Genomic DNA, 17,313 nt, shown 5'->3' with positions numbered 1-17,313 from the left:
TCTTGAGATTGAGTCCCACCTAGGACTGAACACCACGTTAGCTAGACCACAGCACTGAGTGGCATAGCACCACATCCAGTCTTTCCTTAAACACCTTCAAGAACGGTGGCTTCACCACCTCCCCGAGCAGCCCATTCCAATGTCTGAATCACCCTTTCTGTTGAGAACTTCTTCCTAATGTCCAACCTAAATCTCCCCTGGCACACCTTAAGACTACGTCCTCTCATCCTGTTACTGGTTGCCTGGGAGAACAGGCCGCCCCCCACCTGGCTACAACTTCCTTGCAGGCGGCTGTAGAGAGTGAAAAGGTCCCCCTTGAGCCTCCTCCTCTCCAGGTTAAACAACCCCAGAACCCCCGACCTCCCTACTTTTTTTTTTTTTTTCGGAGTCCCACACTTTGAATACAGCAAGAATATTTGGCATGAATTTCAGAAAGGTTTGTTCATGGAACTACTGCTTTTGAAATGTCAAGTAGCAGGCTTATAGGTGAGAGTATCTTTAATTGAGTGATCTGGTCAAACCTGGAGGATAAGCCTTGGTCTTGTAACAGCAAACTGTGACTTTTTGTTTATGTCCTCGTGGTTAAAATCAGTTTGAATCAAACCAGGCTGAGTAGTGATTTGAACTGTGGCCTGTAGTAGCTGTAGCTCTCATCATACATAAATAAAATCAATTGGTAAGAACTGCAATAAATAAATAATCTAAAAGACTGCAACAGATGGGGCCAACACTGACCTCTTGATAGCCAAAAATCAGTCACATTGCCTCTTTCAGTTCTATATGCAGGGTTTTTTTAGGGCACTAAACAATTTTAATTACATAAAGGCCTTTTTTTTACCAAATTGAAAGACAAGTACAGGAAATCAGTTATTTTTTTTTTATGACTTAGTTCCAGGTGTCTCTGTGTAGACACACTTTGGCTTTACCTTTTTAATATTAAGGTTTTGATGGTAGATGTAACAGGCATTTCTGAGCAAATGGCACTTTTTTATGGTAAAGGTGATATTGGATCTGGTTGTCAAACCCTCTGCACACTGCAGAGTAATTTCGTGTGCTTCCTCTTTCTGTAAGTCCATATTATAAGTCTATTATAAGTCCATAACCTCCTCACTCTTCAGGCCTAAAGTGGCATAATGGCTTATTAAAAACTGTAGGTTTAGTTACAATGGAATTATTTATATTGGTAAAAGCATACATAGGGTGTGCCTGGTGTTAAATGCCACACTAGTCCATTAGCTTGGACAATCAAATGTTGAAGGCAATAAACCATTTCTTAAGGTCTGCTGCAGCCAGCTATATAGATGATGAAGAAATAAATTACATTTTGAAGGTGTACAGAATGTATAAAAATCCTGTCAGTATCTACACTAATTGATTAATTTGTCTTAAAATAGTGTGCCTTAGTATTATACACATAGATTCTGTGAGACAGGCAATATTCTGCTACCCAAGTGTGCTGTGTGTCCAAGCATTTATGCTTACTTTTCAAACACTAAATGTAAAATTAGAAAAACTGAACAAATTTATATCTGGAAACTTGCAATGTCCAGATGTAGAATTTAGTTACCTGGATTGTTGGCCTGGTAAAACCAGTGTGCCTGTGTGTGTGTTTGTCTGGGTGGGTGTGTGTGTCTCTACCCAAACCAGGGGACAATCTCAGGGAGTTTTCTGTTTGCTTTATAGCTATGTTAATTAATACTGTGGAAAGCAAACATTGCTGCCATTCCCACATACGAGTATTATTTTCAACTGTTCTCTTTGCATGAACAGCTGACTGAGCACCTTCCCTCCTGATTTTCATGTTTCGTTTTGTTTCATTTTGTAATTTCTCATTGTGCCGTGAGAACTGTCGTATGTGCTATTTTTTTCCCCTTTTAATTATTCTCTTGGGTGATCTGCCATCCATTTTATCTAGATATCTTGCTTGTTATCCTTAACTGCTAAGAAGCATTGTGAGTGGAGACCAGCGCAGCACCCAAGCCAATAATCCTAACTGGTGCATTTCTCTGCATCGTCATGAGAGGACTGAGGTTGTTAGTGATTCTAAAAAGCTGTAGTTTGAGACAGGCAGGCTAAGCTGCTGGGCTCTTTCTGGACACAGCTAATGCTGTTAAGAATTAATTAGTGGACAGTGGTCCTTGGCTGGGGCTCAAGGAAGGAAGAAGTAGCAGGGCGAGGAGGAGGAATCATCAGCAAGGAAACTCAGGTGCAGAAAAGCTGAGACTCGTTAATTCTTTGTTTCGGTACGAGTGTGGTGAAAATTGATTATAGTAACTTTGACCATCTCTGCAAAAACATCGTCCTGCCTCAAGTCAAATGATCCTTTGGCTTTGGGAGGAGTTTCATATCAATGTCAATTAATTTCCTCCTTGGGTTCTGGAAACAGGAAGGAATGAAGCCCTTGAAAGGAGTGGTGTCTAATCTCTAGTGTTTTAGAATACTTTCTTTTTCCCTGAAACTACTCCTTTTTGTTCACCATAATCAAATAAAAAAATATAAAATGTAGCATTTATAGTGTGTCTATTGAAAAGTCATTACAAAATTTTCAGTTTAATAAAGCTTTTCTTGAACATTGCCTCACAAATCTGGCCATGCTGTTTCTTGAGGCAATATAATGCTGTTTTTCAGGCTGACTGTTCTTGTCATGTTAGAGTAGAGGGAGCTGTGTATCTCGTTATATAAAAACACCCCTATTTTAAATTGGATGTGATACTGAATGATCATGTCAGTATTTCAGAATGGCCATGGGCAGTTCTACTCACAAGGCTGAGGTAAAATATTGATTTACTTGTTGTTCCCCCCCCCCCCGCACCCCACTCAGTGAAAATAGTATGTGCAGGATGTCTCCTTGGCTTGAGCCAAGATCTTCCAGAATGCTGCTCTTATTTCCAGTTGGCAGTGCTACTCATACAGAGCCATCCTAAACACCTCCTTTTATTTCTCTATTTATGGTTTTCGTGTTTTGTCACAAAAAAAACCCCCAAACCCTCAAACAAAGTAGAATGTTTTGAAGAGTCTTTAAACATTTTAGTTGTATCACTTTTTTATATCCACTTGCCTAAAGATACTGTATCCATGTATCCATACCTTCTTTCTCCTTGACTGGATTTCTGATTTTTCATTTGATAGCCATTTAGCATGGGCTTTTGCTTTCTATCACAAGTGCCCTATGTTCCCACTCTCCTTTTTATTGCATCCCCATCAAACTTGACAGCTTTGAAGGCTTTTGATGCAGCAAAAGCTTAGCTGTTAGCTTACACGTGTGTGTGAGTGCTCATGTGTTGTGTGCTGTTGACTTGAAACTGATCCCATCTCTGTAGAGAGTCAATGAGCAGGAGCATAAGATTCAACTGGGTCGGGTCAAAAGCCTGCCCTCTTCAATCTCTGCAGTACAAGATATGAGCTTTAAAAGCATAAGGAAGGAAGGACCTTCTTCAAAAGACATCTGGATTTTATTTATTTTTTTTTTTACATCCTCTAGAATGGTCTCTTGTTCCATATTGGTTTCATATGTGCCTACGTGCAGACAGACACAAACATTATCCTTTCCAAGGTAGACCACAGTGGGGAAAAGATAAAGTGGTTGAGGGGAGGCTGTTGACAGCGTGGGAAAAGAGCTTTTACTGCCCTTGAGCTGGCAAACCAGCCAAGCCTGACAGTATGACTGTTGTGGCCTCCAGCCTACCTTATTGTTTGTACTGTTTGGATTGTGCTATAGAGAAGAATCCTATAATTTAGGCTTTAAATAGAATAATTAATGAAAAGCAGGTGTGCTTTACATGTTTGGTCTAGTAAACAAATACAACTTGAAGTTAGCCTCCTGATATTGATTGTAAACCCTACTGCCATTTTATGTCTCATTATCTGAATAAGATGAAGATACATTAAAGACAATGTTAATAAACAACTGAGAGTCCTTTTCAGCTCACACTGAGCACTTATAAAGCCATCTGCCATTAAAAAAGCATCCTGAGTGGTATTATTGGAGTAACTGGCACTTCAAATCAGAACAGCAGTACAAGATAGGTACTGCCTGTCTTTAAATTTGTAAATAGTCTTCCTACAGGTGACCTGTAGATTCTTTCCTTATTTATCCAAGTAACAATCCAAAGAGGTAGCCTGCAGGACTTTGATTTCAGTGATACAGAGGCAGAGCTATTTTCTTCAGAAAAAAACACATGAACCTGGTGACCTTTGGTCTTAAATTGGTGAGATTCTTGTTCCCCAGATCGACCATTTTTCTTCTTGCCCAGTTAGCATTACATGCATACCTATTCTGTTTCATCTTGTTTCTGATCTGAAATGATGTAAACATAATAAATAATAGTTAGGATTTTGCTAGGAGAGCATGCCAGTTTTTTCAGGTTAACTTGGGTTAAGACGTGGGCATTGAATAGCAGCTTCCAGCCAACTTGTCATTGATTTTGGTTTTCATTGTCTTTTATTATATGGTTGCATATTTCATGTGCGTATTGGTTTTCGCTTGGTCAATGTTTAACAAAAAGAAAACTACCAATATAAAGGTCAAGAACAATATTACAGTCATAAAATTATACCATCACAGTTGGTGGTAAGGAGTAGGAACTGGAGAATGGTACATTACCATGTTTTTAATCACTCATAATTTCTTAGCAGAATTAAAATAATTACTTATTTCACTGCTGGTGTTAGAAAAAAGACACTTTCCTTCCTCAGTTTTTGGCTGTACCTCTTGTGCCTGCTATTGGACCCACATAATCCACATGCTTGTGCATTTAGAGGTTTTCTATTTGTGTATAGAAAACAATTCCTATAAGAAGTCAGCTACATAGCATGCCTTTTTTTATGTTTTGTTTCATGCACAAAAGATCTGGAATTCTTTAGGACCTCTGTTGATAATGTGTGAGTAGTTCTAATCAAGGTACAGGAATTTGCTCCCAACTCTAATTTCAAATGCAAGTCTTAAAACTGTTTTATCTTCTGTCTTTTTGAAGTTCCAGCCCTTGAAATCAAGTACACGAGACTGTAGTCTTCCATGTCAAAAAAAAATAGAAACGAGTTTTTCTCATGGCTGAAGAGGAGGCTCACCTTAGTCTGTAGTATGAACTTGCAGAGAATACAGCAAAGAAAAGGCCATCCAGTTGTAGAGATTTTTCAGATTACACATTTAAAGTTAGTTTAATCAATTTTCACATATGATTTATGATTTTTGAACTCTTCTCATAGAAAGATAGAATAGTTTGGGTTGGAAGGGACCCTAAAAATCATCTAGTTCCAACCCCAGTGGACATCTTCCACTAGACCAGGTTGCTCATATCCCATCCAATACGGCTTTCTTCTCATTCTCAGTATCATAGTTTGCATCTGCTTCTGAAGGTATCTGTCATGGTTAAACTGCTACCTGTATAATCTTTACAGACTTAGTACTTACTAAAATCAGAGAATAGGCATCTGTCTTTAGTCAGTAAGTAAAATCTCTGGAACATGGAACTTCATCCTTGTATACAGGATAATTGAGAGGTCACCTCAGAAACTAGACATAATGACTTCTGTAGCAACACGTTATCTGAATAACTGAATCTTTCACACTGGAAGGGACATCGGGAGGTCTCTGGTCCAATGCCTTGCTTAAAGGAGGCTCAGACATGAGACCAGACTAGATTGTCTTGAGAATCTCCAAGGGTGGAGACTGCACAATCTCTTTCTGCAACCTGCTCTGCCTCTTGGCTGTCTTCAGGGAGAAAAAATTCTTCCTAACATCCATCAGGAATTCCCTGTTTTGATTGATGTCCTTTGTCTCTGGTCCTCTTGCTATAGTCTGCTGTGAAAAGCCCAGTTCTCTCTTGCATTCTGGGATACTGGAGGTTGCAATTAAGTGCCCTTGAAGCCACATGTGCTCCAGGCTGAAAAAGCCTCAGCCTCGTGGCTGCTGCTTGTAGGTAAGTGTTCCTGTCATCAGACATCACAGTGCCCCCCTCTGAACTTTGTCCAGTTTGTCAGCATCTTGTATAAACATCCCACAATTGAACACAGTATATCTGATAAGGTGTAACAGGTGCCAAGCAGAGAGTTATAAACCCCGCCCTCAACCTGCTGCCTGTGCTGCCTGCTGTGTAGGCAGCCTGGATACTGTTGGTCTTTCCTGCAAGGATGCAGCAGACTTATGCTCAGCTCGCTGTCCACCAAGCCAAGGTTTGATGACTAGAAGGTCATTTGTACCTGCACAGAGCTAGAATGCCCCAAGGTTTCCAAGCGTTGAAGGTTTTGGGTGTCCCTGACAAGCTTCCTTTGGAGAGGGATTCAGCTAGAAACAAAGGTGGGTGAGGATGCTTAAGGGAAAAGAGAGGAATAGCTCTTAGTAAGTCATAAGCCTTTGAAGTACAGGCTCTTGCAAGGGGAGGCAAAGGGAGTTCCCACTGAGGGGAACTAGTTCCTGAGCAGTGGAGCAGATACACAAACGTACCTGCTGCTTTATCACAGTAGTTTCCACTTAAGATTTGGATAGTCTAGAAGGTGGCTGAGATGTATGTATTTATGATAATTTGTACTGTTTCCTTTTCCTGATACATAGGTTGTTGTTTCTGAAGTGTCACGAACAAAGAATATTTCACAGCTGCTTTCTCACTGGGGCCTGGCACTTTATTTGGACTTTTGATTGTTATTGGAATTCAAACATTATGTAACATTGAGTAGTTATTTATAGTAAGCATTGATTTTTTTCCCTGTGATAAATAGGATTTCTTTTTGTAATGACAGTCCACCGTGTTGCGCTCTCATGCTTGTCCTGCTGTGTGGCACCTGGCATTGACACCTGTAAAACTTCCTAGCTTAGCTTTAGGTACTGGTGCTGCACTTTTGATTTCAGTGGATTGTACTCGCCCGGGAAAAGTTAAGACACAAGTGAAATATTTACAGCATCCAAGTCTTGTTAGGTCAAGTCTTGTATGTTTACATTCATATATCTATCTATAGCTGGAAGGGATTGTGACAGTCTCATAGTAATACATCACTTGCCCCAGTAGCATGTTACTCTAGTATGTCTAATTAGTGCTGACCACATTATTTGCAAAAAAAAAAATAAGGAATCAGACAAATTTAGCTGCTTTATCTGCTCAGGGAATATGTTAAACCAGACTATTATTTTTCATCCATTTATTAACTATTCTGCAGTCATCAGCACTTTTTCCACGTTATTAAATGTGGATAGATCACGGTGATGAATACATGCTGCTAGACAAATTTGCATGGATCACTTCTACATGATTTAATATAATATTTCATCTCATTACTCTACAAAAATGCAAGATCTCTCAAATGCAGTGAAAGCAGACAAAAGGCCATCAGTGAAAGCGTGTTTCTGTGGTTTGCTGGCCCTACGTGCAAGCCTCTGCCTGTGTGTCCACTTCTGATGCACTCCCACGGCGAGGGAGGCCCGGGGTGAGGGCCTTGTCCCTCCTGTGCCCGGCGGGGGTCGGTCCTGCCCGGTGGAGGCGCCGCCGAAGCCCAGCTGCCATCTCAGGCACCCTCCCGCCCACACCGACACCGACTTCAGTGGAGCTCTCGTCATGCACCAGTTTTCCACAGCTTCCCTTCAAACACGCACACAGTTTGAGGTCGGTGAACTGAGCCTGGAAAAGCCGAGGAGCTGGGTTGCTTTTCTGGCGCCTTGACCCGCCGTTCGACACGTGCGGCACAGCGCCGTCGCGGGGGCGGTGGCAGCGCCCCAGGCTTCGAGGGTCCCGATACCTCCCTCCCCGGCGCCCGGGCCCGACCCCGCCTGGGGGCTTCGGCGGGTCCCGATGCGCCTCCAGGGCCGCTCCCCTCGCCGCCGCCGCCGGTCTGCGGGGCGGCGCTGTTCCCGCTCCGGCCGCGCCGGCGGCGCTCGCGCCTTCCGCCCGCCCGGGCTCGGGGCGGCAGGTGGCACGGGAATGGCGCCTTGGAAAAGCGGGCGGGCGGCGGACGGCGTAGGCGGGCGCTGCGCTCGCTCCTCTCCTCTCGCCGGCAGCCGCTGGCCGCGCCTTCTGCCGCTCCTCGTGAGCGCCGGCGGTGGCGGGCAAGGCTCCAGCCGCGGCCTCCGCAGGCTCCTCGCCGAGTTCGGCGCGGCCCCTCCGCTCCTCCTTCCCTTGCCTCAGTCGCTGCCGGCCCCGGAGCGATGGTCGGCGGCCGCGGCGAGCCTCCCAAGCCCTCCGTCCTCCGGGCCCAAGTCTGCTTGCGGGAGATGCGCATCCCTGGCCACGTCCCAGCAGCGAGGAGATGGGGCCGGCGCTCACCCCCAGCCCTGACCTGCTCCTGCCCCGCAGCATCGCCGACAAGGTACGGCCCGGGGAAGGGGGGCGCGGCATTTGGAGGGCGGGGGCGCTGATGTTGAAGACCTTTCTGCCCCTCTCTGTTGAAAGAGAGCATGGAGAGGAGGGAGAAGGGCTGTGTGTGTCTTGCCACGCCACATCCCTTTTCCCTGCTTCGTCTCCCCGCGGGGAAATGAAGCCCTGGGCGCTGCTGACATCGATTGCAAGAGCCCGGGGCTGCTCGAGCCGGGAGAAGGCACCCTTTGTGAGGGCTGAAGGCATCGTGTCCCTCGCTGTCACCGCGGTGGTTGCGAGAGGCAGTATCTGCCTGTGGCTCATACCCTCTACAGAAAGGTGTAAATGCTTCAGGAATTGCTGCAGCTTCTTTGCTATCTCTCTCCTTCCTGAAGCCCTCACGGGCAAAGCTTGCAGCTGCCGCTGTTTCCTTACCGTCAAGCTTGCCATCAGATGGTCTGTGATTGTCCTTTCCAAGATGAACTTCTTCTCACTGCTTCACAGCTCTGTAATACGGATAGGATGCTGTTGCAGGAGTATCTGTGCCCGCTTTCCCTTCTCTAGATCAGGCTAATGTCCACAGGACACTAGTGGACTTTGTGAAGTGCCTTCCCCGTGTGTGCGGGCCTTGGATGTGATAATTCAGTAGTGGCAGCACTGAAAACGGTAGTGGCAGTACACCACTGTTGATACATTAGCTGCACTTGCAAGGACTTGGTATCTCTGTAGACAGACTTCCTGAAATGTGTGAGGTAGGATTTCCTGGGAGCAAGAACTGCAAGGGGTGATATTGGTTTGAAGTTTTATAATAAGCAGTCCTGGGCCAGCTGGCTTGTGCTGCTAGTGTTACTGAGTTGCTGGTGTCAAGAGGTGCTTCCTCTATGGCTGTTGTCCTGGGGAGCATGGAGCTGTTTCTGGGCAGGATGGATCAGCCTTGGGACTCTCAGCAATATCTGGCCCGATACACTCCCATGTTACAGAGTGAGTCAAAGTAGCCTGGCCTCTTCCATGTTTCACCTGCTGCCTGCATCTGTCACGTATGGATTCAGCACTTCTTCCTGCCTGTTTAAGGAGGCCTTTCCTTGAACATGTGCCCATTGTTGCTCTAGTGAGAAGCCAGGCTTACCTTCTCTCCAGGAACATATGCCTTCATCTAAGAAGTTTGTCAGTGTTGATGATCTGCTGAGATAAGGGATATGTGACTAAGGTTGGTGTAGAAATTGTGAAGGTTTTTGTCTTGGGCTGGCTTGGATTTACTCATGTAACTGCATTCCTGTCTGACCAACCTGTAGCAGTAGAAGTTGGCAGCTGCCTTCACAAGTCTCCTTGCAGCTGAGAAGTACAGTAGTAGTACTGTACTCACTGTCCATCCACGCTGCTGTGTAGCTGCTGAGAAGCAGTGTTCTGAGGAGTAACTCACACCTGATAACTTCTTCCCTCAGTTGTATTCAAGAATTTTTTCGCTTTTGAAGTGCAAGCCAGCTCCTCTCTGCTTTACTACTTTGAGATATCTTGAGAAGTGTATCAGTATCCCTCACAACACAGGAGCAGAAAAACCTCTCTAGCCTCAGGCTATGGTCAGCTAACTTCTTATTGGTAGGTAGGTTCTTGCCTGGTTATTCCATGAGCAGTAGAGGTGAAGTCTGTCTTCCAGTACCTGTATGTAGTACTGTTGGCACTTGGCAGCATAGTAGTACTCTAAAGGGGAGAGCAAAAAAGGGCTGTGGTAGGCAATGTTTAGACTTCAGAGCAGTTCAGTAGTTGACCTGGAAATGGCACTAGGCTAATGATCCTTGAAGAATAAAAGGATTTCCAGTAGGAAAAGAATAACATTCTTTTTTTCTCTTTAGCTGAATTAGCAGAAGCAGCCAAATATCTTATGCTCCTGGTAGAAGGAGTCCAGCTGTTCTGCTGTGTATGGGATGTCTCTTTTTCTGCTCAATACCTCAGGAACTGGCAAGAAAAAAATGTGTTCTTTCCCACCTCAGAAAAAACTTCAGCAAGCAAACAGGTATTCCTGCCTTTAAGGCAAGAGTAAACTTCCAGTGCTTGAACTGTCTATTGAGTAGTCTATAGAGTGAGTAGGGTAACTGGAGATAAAATAGGTAACGACCTTATACGTCGTTAGTATATCTCTTAGTCTTAGAATCATAGTATGGTTTGGGTTGGAAAGGACCTCAAAAATCACCTAGTCCCCAACCCCCCTACTGCGGACAGGGACACCTTTCACTAGACCAGGTTGCTCAGAGCTCCATCCAGCCTGGCCTTGAACACTTCCAGGGATGGGGCATCCATATTGTGTAACCTTAAGTCTTAATCTCTGATGGTGGGTCATTAATATTTTGAAAGGCTGGCTCAGTAATCAGCTAACAATGTTGAGTTACTTCAGTAGCTGAGTAACAGAGGGAAGTCAGCATTCAAGTCTGATTTAGGCTTAAAACTCTACAGCTGTTATTTATTGATTCTTGTGTAGGAGCTGTGCTCATCTGCTCTCTTGGGCTTCCCAAGGGCCTTACTGGAGAATCTGATGGAGACTGGTACTGCAGAAGTTTTGGTTGAAGTCTCCTGCTTCACAGTGACTCTGGGTCAGTTAGATTCTTTATGGACTACTGTCCTTATCCAGGCCTATACTAGGACATCCCTCTGGCAAGAGGGCTAGTGACATTAGCTGGCACATCACCACAAAGTGGATAACTTTCTTTTCTGTGTTCCTCATGCCTTCTCTGAGCAAATAATTCCTAAACACTACTGCAGCCTTAAAGTACCTAAGACTGAAATCCTCTGAGTGGAGAAAGTTTGGATGTAAAGGCAGATTGTTTGCTGATAAAGTAGTGCTTCAATTTTTGCTACCACAGGTGCGCAGCCCGAAATGTCTGAACCTCTGCCATCACTGCTTTGCATTCTTTAAAGCATGCTTTTCTTGCCTTTTGGTGTTTGTTTTTTTTTTGAGCTGTTGAGTAAGAACGCTCCTTTATCCTGAGTTAGAGAAACCTGGAGGACAGGAACACCTGCCTGTTTGTATCCTTTTGAGTTTTGATTCAAACATGGGAATAATCTAATGGTGTAGAGCCTGTGTAACTTTGAAGCCTCATAAACCTTAGGTTGCTGTTTAAGAAAAGTGGCTAATGCTGTTAGAGCAGTTGGTCATGGGAAAGGGAAGGAAAAACTGAGCTGTTTTCTGAGGCCACTAAGTAGACTAGTCTCAAGTTTTCTGAATCTTGGGAAGAGGGCTGCAGAGCTTTGTTGTCTGAAGTAGCGTCCTCATCCTGACTTGTAGTGGAGAGCAGTTTTAGAAGCAGGACACCTTGACTTTTGACAACATCTTACCTCTTAAATGAAAAGGTTATTTTAGTTAAGTACTTGACTTTCACGGTGATGCTGCAGCAAACATGAAACACTTGAGTTGTAGATACTTGCCTCTGAAGCATTTATATATTGGTCAGGCCTTTCTGTAAGGATCTTTTTATTCCCTTGAAGTCTAATTGCATAAAACATTGTCTTGATACCTGACCACCATCAACTTTTTTTGAGTTTATTCTCCCTTTACCTGTGCTAGCTTTCAAATAAGGAGGCAACTAACGTTGAACCTAAGCTACTGACAGTGTTTGTTGTGTTTGGTTTTTTTCTTCTTAATTTTATTTGGTTGGTTTTTTTATCATCAGGTAAGAGGGGAAACAGGCAGGAGAAAACAATTCCTCAGGATGCACAACACAGCGTGTTGCAGAGTTAGTTGTAGAACTGTCTTACTGTTTTAGCTTTTGGAAGACATGCAAGCTAATTGAACTCTGGTTTTCAGAGCAGATCCTCTTCTGAGGAGGGTAAGACAAATGGAGAAATGTCTGTGGATTTTTCTCTTCTTTTTCCTTTTTAAAAAAAGAAGGAAGTTCTACTTCCACATGAATACTTGACTCCAGTGCACTAGTTTGTCACTTTTGATAGGGAATCTACTCTGCGCACTAGAACAAACACTTTGAGGAGAAAAGACATTATTAATGGGCCACTGAGTTTGGAGCAGAGGTGAGAAGTAGATGGTATTTTGCTATGTTTGGATTCAGCCTCACTGAGGCTGTGCAAACCTGCTGCTATGTGTTGGAAGTGCAAAGCTGTGCAGAGTGAGAAAGAGCGTTCTGTAGGGTTTACTTCCACTGTCCTCTAGCTATGGTCCCTCTAGTCTTGTATCATGAGGGTATCTTCCTTACACTGTGGTGTTGGCTGTTCTTGCTGTGGTCTGCCTTGAGGCTGGCAGCTATCTGATAAGCATCCCAACTCACAGCACTGGTTTCTTTCCTAGCAGTCCAAAACCTTTCATATCCCACTTACCCTCGGACTCAGACTGCCTTGTCCTTTTTCGGACATCTCTGACTACTTGATACTGTACACGTGGCCAGCTACCTGTAACTTTCTCAACTTTTCTTCTTGGAAACTATGCATACCTTGCATTTGCCTCTGTTAGCTCTAGACAGCTGACGTGAGCTTCAAGGCTGTTTTACAAGTCGTATATCAAGCAGCTCTGTCAGAGCTGATGTGGAATACCAGGCTTGCAGTGAGTGCATGGCTTGAATGTGATAGTTCATGGAGATGGACATTAAAACTCCTACTGCCAACTTTTGGTTACTAACTGAAAACTCTTGCTTGCATGCTCATCTGCTTCCTAGCTACCACCCTGGTGAATTCCTGGACTTCTTATTAGCACCTGATTGAGTATAAACACTTGATGTGTTTGCTGGAGTGCTGTTACTTAGCACTCATTTTGAAAGGGAGCCTGGCATCTCTCCAACTCCAGAAAATATACTGAGAGTCTGAAGCTCTACTTCCAGCCTCCTTGGTTGCTATTTTATAATTATTGCTGTTAACTTTATCCACCCACAGATGAAACCAGTTTGCAGTATAATCTGAAAACTTAAAATAGATCTGCCTAAGCTTCTACAAACCTCTTCCTTCTCTGAGGAGATGAGAACTTAAACCATGTATTGTTCTTAAAGGAACCTAGAGGTGAATTCTCAGTTTTGGGAGAGACTGAAGACTGCAGAAGGTCAAACTGAAGTTGGTGAACTTGTGAAACAATGCCAGTATGGATGGGTTAATCTGTGTTTGAATCTACAGGAATGCAAAACTGACAGTCACAGAGAAGTTGAGTCTGGAATGCATATCTTCTAGTCCGACCTCCTGGCTCTTGGCTCAGGTAGAGCAGGCTGCTTAGGATGCTGTGAAATTGTCTTTTAAACATCTCTCTGGGCATCCTGTTCCTGCATCCAGTCACCCACAATGTAAAATATTTTTCTCACATCTAAGTGAAACTCCCAGTATTTCAGTTTATGCCCATTGTCTGCTGTTCTGTTGTTGAATCCACTGAATAGAGTATGTCACCTCCTTCTGTACACCCATCAGGTATTTATCCATATTGGTAAGATCCCCTGAGCATTATTCTCTCCAAGCTGTTAGTCTTCTTTGCCTTGAGGCATATTATTGGCTCTTGGTCAACTTCTTCATCAGTGTCTGTGGGTTTTGGTTTTTTTTTTTTTCATTCTGCCAAGCTGCTTTTCAATGAGTCAGCCTCCAGCACATACTGCTATATGGGGTTGTTCCTGCCAAGTACAGAACTTTTCATTTCCTCATGTTGAATTTCATGAAGTACCCAACAGCCCATTTCTCCAGCCTCTTGAGGTCCCTCTGAACAACACACAAACATCTGGTGTATCAAGCACTGACACAGTACACTTGCTGAGGATGTACCCTGTTCCATCATTTAGGTAATTAATGAAGGTGTTAAAACAATAGTGGCCCTAGTACTGCCTGCTGGTGTATTCCAATAATGACTGCCCACCAGTTGGAACTTGTGGGATCACAATCCTTTCAGCCCAGCAGTTCAACCAGTTTTCAGTCCCCTTTGCTGTACATCTATCTACCTTGTGCATCACCAGCTTGTCTAGGAGGATGTTGTTAAAAGCCTTCTTAAAGCTGAGATGAAGCACGTTGAAGCTCTCCCTTTGTGTACCAGCCCAGTGATACCTTTATAGCAGGTGTTGGGTTGGTTGGGCATGACTTCCCTTAAGTCCTTGCTGACTTCTCATCGCCATGTCCTTCGTGTGTTTGGAAATGGTTTCTAATATTTGCTTGATTGCCTTTCTAGGGATTGAGGTGAGGTTGACTGTCCTGTAGTTCCCTGTAACTGCCTTTGTGAAGACAGAAGTGAATCATGTTTCTTAGGCCAAGAAGCTTTTAGGTACAAGCAGTTGTCTGCCACATGCTTCCTAAGTGGGCCATTGGCTCTCAAAGGCTGAGCTTAGTTGCCATCTTGTTTGAGGGAACTCTGTCTCTTCTCCTGTTGCACAGTGTGCCTGCATGTCTGGTAGCTCTCTTCTAGTCTCCTGGTTAAGAGAACTTATTTAAACCTTGCATGGCTTTCAGCATGCCATCAGTGCTTTATTCATAGTCCAGCTGCTGGCTGAATCCATTTTCCCTTCTTTCATAGTAACAGTAACTGGAACTGCTTTTTGTAGCTATTTCATCTCTCAAACCTGTAATACCACTTGGATAGGTTAAAACCACAGTATTTTACTTCTAGAAAGAAAAAAAGTAGAAAAGATAGAGTGCTTTTCTCCTTTTTTACTTGTAGCCGCTCTGGAGCTTAATGGGTAGAAGTGTGTTATAACAGCACATTGGTGGGCCTGCTTACAGTTGCCTTCACTTACAGAAATGAATAAGGGTGTTTTAATGGTACCTTACAACACAGGTGCTCTAGTAGTACTGTAAAACTCGGTGGACTCTTTGTGAAACATAACTTCACAGTGAATTTCTCTGGAATTGGCAATTCTCTTCTGAGCAAGATGAAGGATAGCTAACAAGTTGGGACAAACACTTGCATCAGCATAACTGTCCTACTACCATTACTTTTTTAATATCTCCTGGTAAAGCTAAACATAGCTTCTACTGTATAATGCTATTATTACTTTGTGGGTCTTACTTCAATTTAATGGAGGGAAGGGTGTATACTCTGAGGTTGAATTCAGTGTTGCACAGCCTTCATAATCTTTTCAACAGGAGTGCTTCATACATAATGAGACAGAGTATTGAAAACAGATATTCAAAGCATACATGGAGGAACTTGGTTCTTCAGATGGGTTTCAGAAGGATGAGTCTTGGCAATAACTTGTCAGCCATGGTGGAAAAAGTTATGCTTGGTGGTCGGAAAGAATCCTCTGGGCTGCCTGTGCTAGAGTGCTTCCAACTTATCCAAGTAGCTGAATGCTTTCTGAACTCCTTCAGGAGTTGAAAGGGATAACTGGATTGATAAAGTAAGTTCTCTTACTACAGTTGCGTGGGCACTTCCTTCTTCTATCAGTGCCTCTGGCAGCATGTCCCTGTAATTAATGGTGGGAGAGGCAGAGAATAAAGGAATGAAAGTTTCCTATTGACACACTGATCTGGGAGACATCAGTTCCTAGATTAGTGTGCAGACTATTGTCTTGGTGTTTTCTAGCGTTATGATCCACTCTTGTGGTGTCTTAAACAGATGGTCTGGCTGTCATATGACCCAGTCTGCTCCTTATCTGAGTGGAGACACTGGTCTCTCTAAATCAGGAGACAAACAGAGCTTTTACAGTGCAGTGGGACTTAACTTAGTGCTGCTATATGAAAATCTACTTGCAACACCTGAACTGCATCTTTGAGATTGTGACTTGCGTGTGCTTTGAGTCTGCAGAAGACAGTACATGGATTAAAAATGGCATTGTGTATGTCTCAGAAATTACTTCACTGAGGCTTGTTCTCTGCTGACCTTGAGCAAGACCTTAAATGCTGAGCTGTACTGACTCTTTAAACTGTGACTGACTCGACTGCCTGAGCCTGGGTTGCAGTGCAGCTGAGACCCCCAAGTCCTGGTGACTGGGCAAAACTGCTCCCATCACTAGGATGCAGTGGGAAAGAAAGCTCCAAGCTCTACCTTGTAGCTGGTGGCATCTGGAACCGTGAATTAAAATCTGTGAATTAGTAAATTATTGAAAAACTGTGTGGAGCACTTCCAGTTACTGAGGACAATAACTGACAGCAAGGTAGCTACTAGCAATATTGCAGTGACCAACTGAAGATGGGAAAACAAATCCAGTGAGCTGCAACTATTTTAGTGAGTTAGAGTTTCCAATATCAGACCAATTTAAAAAGGGCAAGAAGGAGGACCCAGAGAACTACATTTTTGTCTTATAGTCACATTCAGAGCTTCTACACTGCTGCTTCTGTGAAACGGTAAGCAATGGGTGAGATATTACAAGTGATGGTGTCTATAACCCTTGAAGACACATTTCTGCTGGACTCAGTTTTGTGGCTCTAGGTGTCTTGGTTGACGACAACTGCTATAGAAGCATGTGGGAGCAGAGACATTGCGGAAATGTGTAGTACTTTAGTTTGCAGGAAAATGTGCAAAATGTAAAATGTAAACTTGCTTCTTTGTTATACTTCAAATTGCAGAGAGCAGACTACTGTAAGAGTGACAACCTCTGCCTGTCTTAGAGTGGTCAATAATATTACTTGTGTAGTGGTCTATAGTGTTGTTAGTGATGGGATGGCTTACAGCACTGGAGGACATGCTTTTATCCATATTATGAATCTGTGCTCTGACCTCATGCTGAATTTAAGTCTGAAAAAAACTCTTTTAAACCACCCTGGTGCTGCATGTCTGTTGAGGTTTGCTATTAGCCTCTTAAAACCAAAAATGCTATCAAGAGATTAAGCTTCTCTCTGTCATATCTACCAGGAAATCTGTTATTATACTGATTCAATGCCCTGTCCTCATGGGCAAATATTGCCTTATAGTGCTTGAATGAAACTTGTGTCTTTCTGAAGGTCCTCTTAGGGTATAAACCCCTATCTTAAACTTTGTCTGCGTAATTTGCCTCACTTTTCCAATAAGCTTGATGTAATGTGTTCCTTGAAAAGGAATACACTGCAAAGCAGCTTAAGGGCAGAGGAGCCTCTTCCTTGTGGTGCTGCAGATGGTATCAGCAGCAGGCTCTCTCGGCTAACTGAGTGGTGAAAGCAG

General features: G+C 43.6%; 1 protein-coding gene across 2 annotated transcripts in view; it reads left to right on the top strand.

Moving 5' to 3' along the window:
- The first annotated feature begins 260 nt into the window (after window positions 1-260).
- Window positions 261-17,313, top strand: part of SNX30 (sorting nexin family member 30) — a 53,597-nt gene continuing 36,544 nt past the window's right edge. Inside the window, exons 1-2 of one of the 2 annotated variants that reach the window (XM_029965407.1) lie at window positions 261-286; window positions 386-436. In XM_029965407.1, coding sequence (XP_029821267.1) covers window positions 422-436 — 15 coding nt within the window. In that variant the 5' untranslated portion in view covers window positions 261-286; window positions 386-421. Of the gene's footprint in view, window positions 287-385; window positions 437-5,827; window positions 5,919-17,313 lie in introns of those variants that run through there. The other variant, XM_029965408.1, reaches the window with a different exon arrangement.

The sequence above is a fragment of the Manacus vitellinus genome, unplaced genomic scaffold (genome assembly GCF_001715985.3).
Source record: "Manacus vitellinus isolate BGI_N305 unplaced genomic scaffold, ASM171598v3 scaffold_9_pilon, whole genome shotgun sequence".
NCBI classification, from domain to species: Eukaryota; Metazoa; Chordata; class Aves; order Passeriformes; family Pipridae; genus Manacus; species Manacus vitellinus.
The sequence above is the reverse complement of the archived record's forward strand: the minus strand, read 5'-3'. Positions and strand labels throughout refer to the sequence as shown.